General features: G+C 29.9%; 1 protein-coding gene across 1 annotated transcript; it reads right to left on the minus strand.

Moving 5' to 3' along the window:
* Positions 1-1,162: 1,162 nt before the first annotated feature.
* On the minus strand, positions 1,163-2,584 carry LOC107458877 (hydroquinone glucosyltransferase-like). The gene has a single exon (XM_016077091.3). It carries the CDS (start codon positions 2,582-2,584, stop codon positions 1,163-1,165), a length of 1,422 nt encoding a protein of 473 aa, XP_015932577.1.
* Between the last annotated feature and the right edge of the window lie 322 nt (positions 2,585-2,906).

Genomic DNA, 2,906 nt, shown 5'->3' on the forward strand with positions numbered 1-2,906 from the left:
CTAACAAAAGTGTTATCTGTTGCCAACAATTTTGCCCATTTATTATACCGAGCAATAGAGATTACGTCTATATATGCAAAATTGCAAACCACCTCATTTTAGAAATGATCAAATTGATACTAAACATAAAGAGTAAACTATTGAAATAGAATTAAATCTCTAAAAAATTAAAAAACACGATAAAAAAAATTAAATATTAAATTTATATTTTAAAAAACAATTTTAAAAATTAAATTTTGATACAAAATTTTACAATTATTATTAAAAATAAATTATTTTTATCTTTAAAATTTGGTAATTTTTTGTGAATGGTCACATTTTTGTCAAGTGATTTTTTTAAAAAAATGTGAATGATTACATTTTTTTTAAAAAATAAAAAAATAGAGATCAAATTTTGCTTTGAATTTTTTTGTACACCTTTTAAATATTTATTCAAATGTTGCCACAAAAATTTAAATTTAATAAATAAGTCGTTTGCTAAATATGAGTTTTTCTTTTTGTTAATTATAAAAACTATAATGTTTATTGGCTCTTTTTGTCGTATTTTCAAATAATTCAGAGGTTGTTTTGTCGATAACATCTTTTAAAAAAAATTTTGTTGGTGGCTGAATTTTTCAAATATAGAATTGGTTTATATAGATGAATACAAGTTGTCTGACAAGCATACCAAAATTATTTTTTGTCAATAATTAATAATTAATATTTAAAAATATATTATTAAATTATTAGACCAACAGAATTAAATTAATGGCTAAAAGTAATAGCCAAAAATAATAAATTTTGTTATTCTTGTAACATTTTTCAAACATTTATATAATGGTACGAAATCTTTAATGCATTTGGAGCAATTATATATTATTACTTGAATATGTGGGAAATTTGTCAGGAATGATGACCATAAATTTATAGAAAACAAACCCAAAATCTGCACTTAAAATATGAAACAGAATCAATTATATTGTCTTCTATATTTTTTATTAAGGGAATACTCATAATGGCATGTACATATTGAAATTATATATAGGATATAGAGACACACATTGTCAAAATAAAAAAGAAAAAAGAAAGAAAGAAAGAAAGAAAAGGACCCATGTGATTTCCCTTTCTCTCGTTATCTCTGTATTATTGCACTATGTATGGGAGAAAGCACCTTTTAAATATGCTATTCTAAGTTTTTCCATTTCTGTACCAACTGTGTTAGTGTTCTTGTCGAGCTTCCACCTTCATTGATTGCATCTTCTGCACTTCCTTTCAATTCTCTCATTCTTTGGCGAATTTCCTTACCTTCATCACCAATCATTAAATTCTTTATAACCTTAGCAACCTCTCCTCTTTCAACTATTCCCATCTCATTAACCTTAGCCCTAATTGCCACTTTCAAACCATTGCAAAATAAAGCAGCATTCATCCTTTGTTCAGCAAAGAGTGGCCATGCAATCATTGGAATTCCATGAGCAACACTTTCAAGAATTGAATTCCATCCACAATGGCATAGGTACCCGCCAATTGCAGCATGACCAAGAATTTTGATCTGGGGTGCCCAGTATGGAACAATAATTCCTTGTTCTTTTGTTCTCTCCAAAAACCCACTTGGTAGATATTTTAAAGGATCCTCACTAAAATGCCCAAAGTCAAAAATAATGTCAAATTTGCTAGGTGGTTTTAGTAGCCACAAGAACTTTTGACCACTAAGTTCTAATCCTAATGCAAGCTCAATGATTTGTTTATGAGAAATTGTCCCACCACTCCCAAATGACACATACAAAACAGAATTTTCTTGTTGCTTATCCAACCAGTTTAGGCACTCCAAGGTATTATTGTCATTTCCCTCAATCATACTAGACTCATGTTGTACAAATGGTCCAATTGCATGAATAGAAGGTACTATTCCTCTTCTTTCTTGTTCTTGCAATTCTTTTATGGTGCTTGCTTCCAAATCAAAAAATGTATTAACCAATATACCATCAGCTAAGAAAAATCTCCTGCTACCTTCAAGAAACTCCTTGTATGTTTCGCTAGTTCGATCGTTGAATGGGTCAGGCAGATCCGATCCTTGAACCGGAATGCAACCCGGAATCTTTATAGGCTCTAATAAATCTTTGTACTCAGAAGTTGTTGTCTCATCTAAATTTTCTGAATACAAGCATAGTGCTAGTAACATAGCTGAGGAGGGAAAATATGTATAAGACAACACATTAAGATCTTTGACTAATTCTAAAACTTGGGTTATTATACCATCAGAAATTATGGCAATAAGCCTCGATTTTGAAATTAATTTCTTCACTTCGTCGTGAATCAAAGGCAGAGATCTGGTTATCAAAGTTCGAACTAGGAATGCAGGGTGAGTATCTTGTACCTCATCCTCCAAATTTTTTGGCGAAACGAAAATATAGTCTATGGTTGGTGGAAGAGACTGGAGAAGCGCTTTGGTTTTGTTGCATGGAGAACCATTAATAGGAACTAAGCAAGTTACATGAAGATCTTGGTAGAATCGAATTAATCGTTTAGCAAATTCAAGAATTGAGCGAAGATGGCTGTATACAGGGGCTGAAACTAAGGCTATGCGAATTGTTTTGGACTCCATTATGAGAATAGTGCAATTCTCTAGTTTCAGTTCTTTGTGGTTGTATATACTATAATTTTGAGAAATATTGATTAATTATTTATAGAAAAAACTCATTTTGGCAATGGAGTATTTTCCTAGTGAGAATAATTAAACCGAAGGAATGTGAAATTTAACCTTATAGGCAATAGAAGTTGTTATGCTAAACTGAAGGATGTTACAATATTCCTATATTATTTGGAGTTTTGAAACTTCTTCATATTATTAATAGTATTCTATAAAGTATTTTATTAATGGAGTTTTTATTGTACATTGATAACATCATTAAACAATTAATATCAAA

This window comes from Arachis duranensis, chromosome 7 (assembly GCF_000817695.3).
Source record: "Arachis duranensis cultivar V14167 chromosome 7, aradu.V14167.gnm2.J7QH, whole genome shotgun sequence".
NCBI classification, from domain to species: Eukaryota; Viridiplantae; Streptophyta; class Magnoliopsida; order Fabales; family Fabaceae; genus Arachis; species Arachis duranensis.

What these genes read in the sequence shown, in the direction of transcription:
- LOC107458877 (XM_016077091.3), bottom strand. Translation starts at nt 2,584, where the DNA reads ATGGAGTCCAAAACAATTCGCATAGCCTTAGTTTCAGCCCCTGTATAC.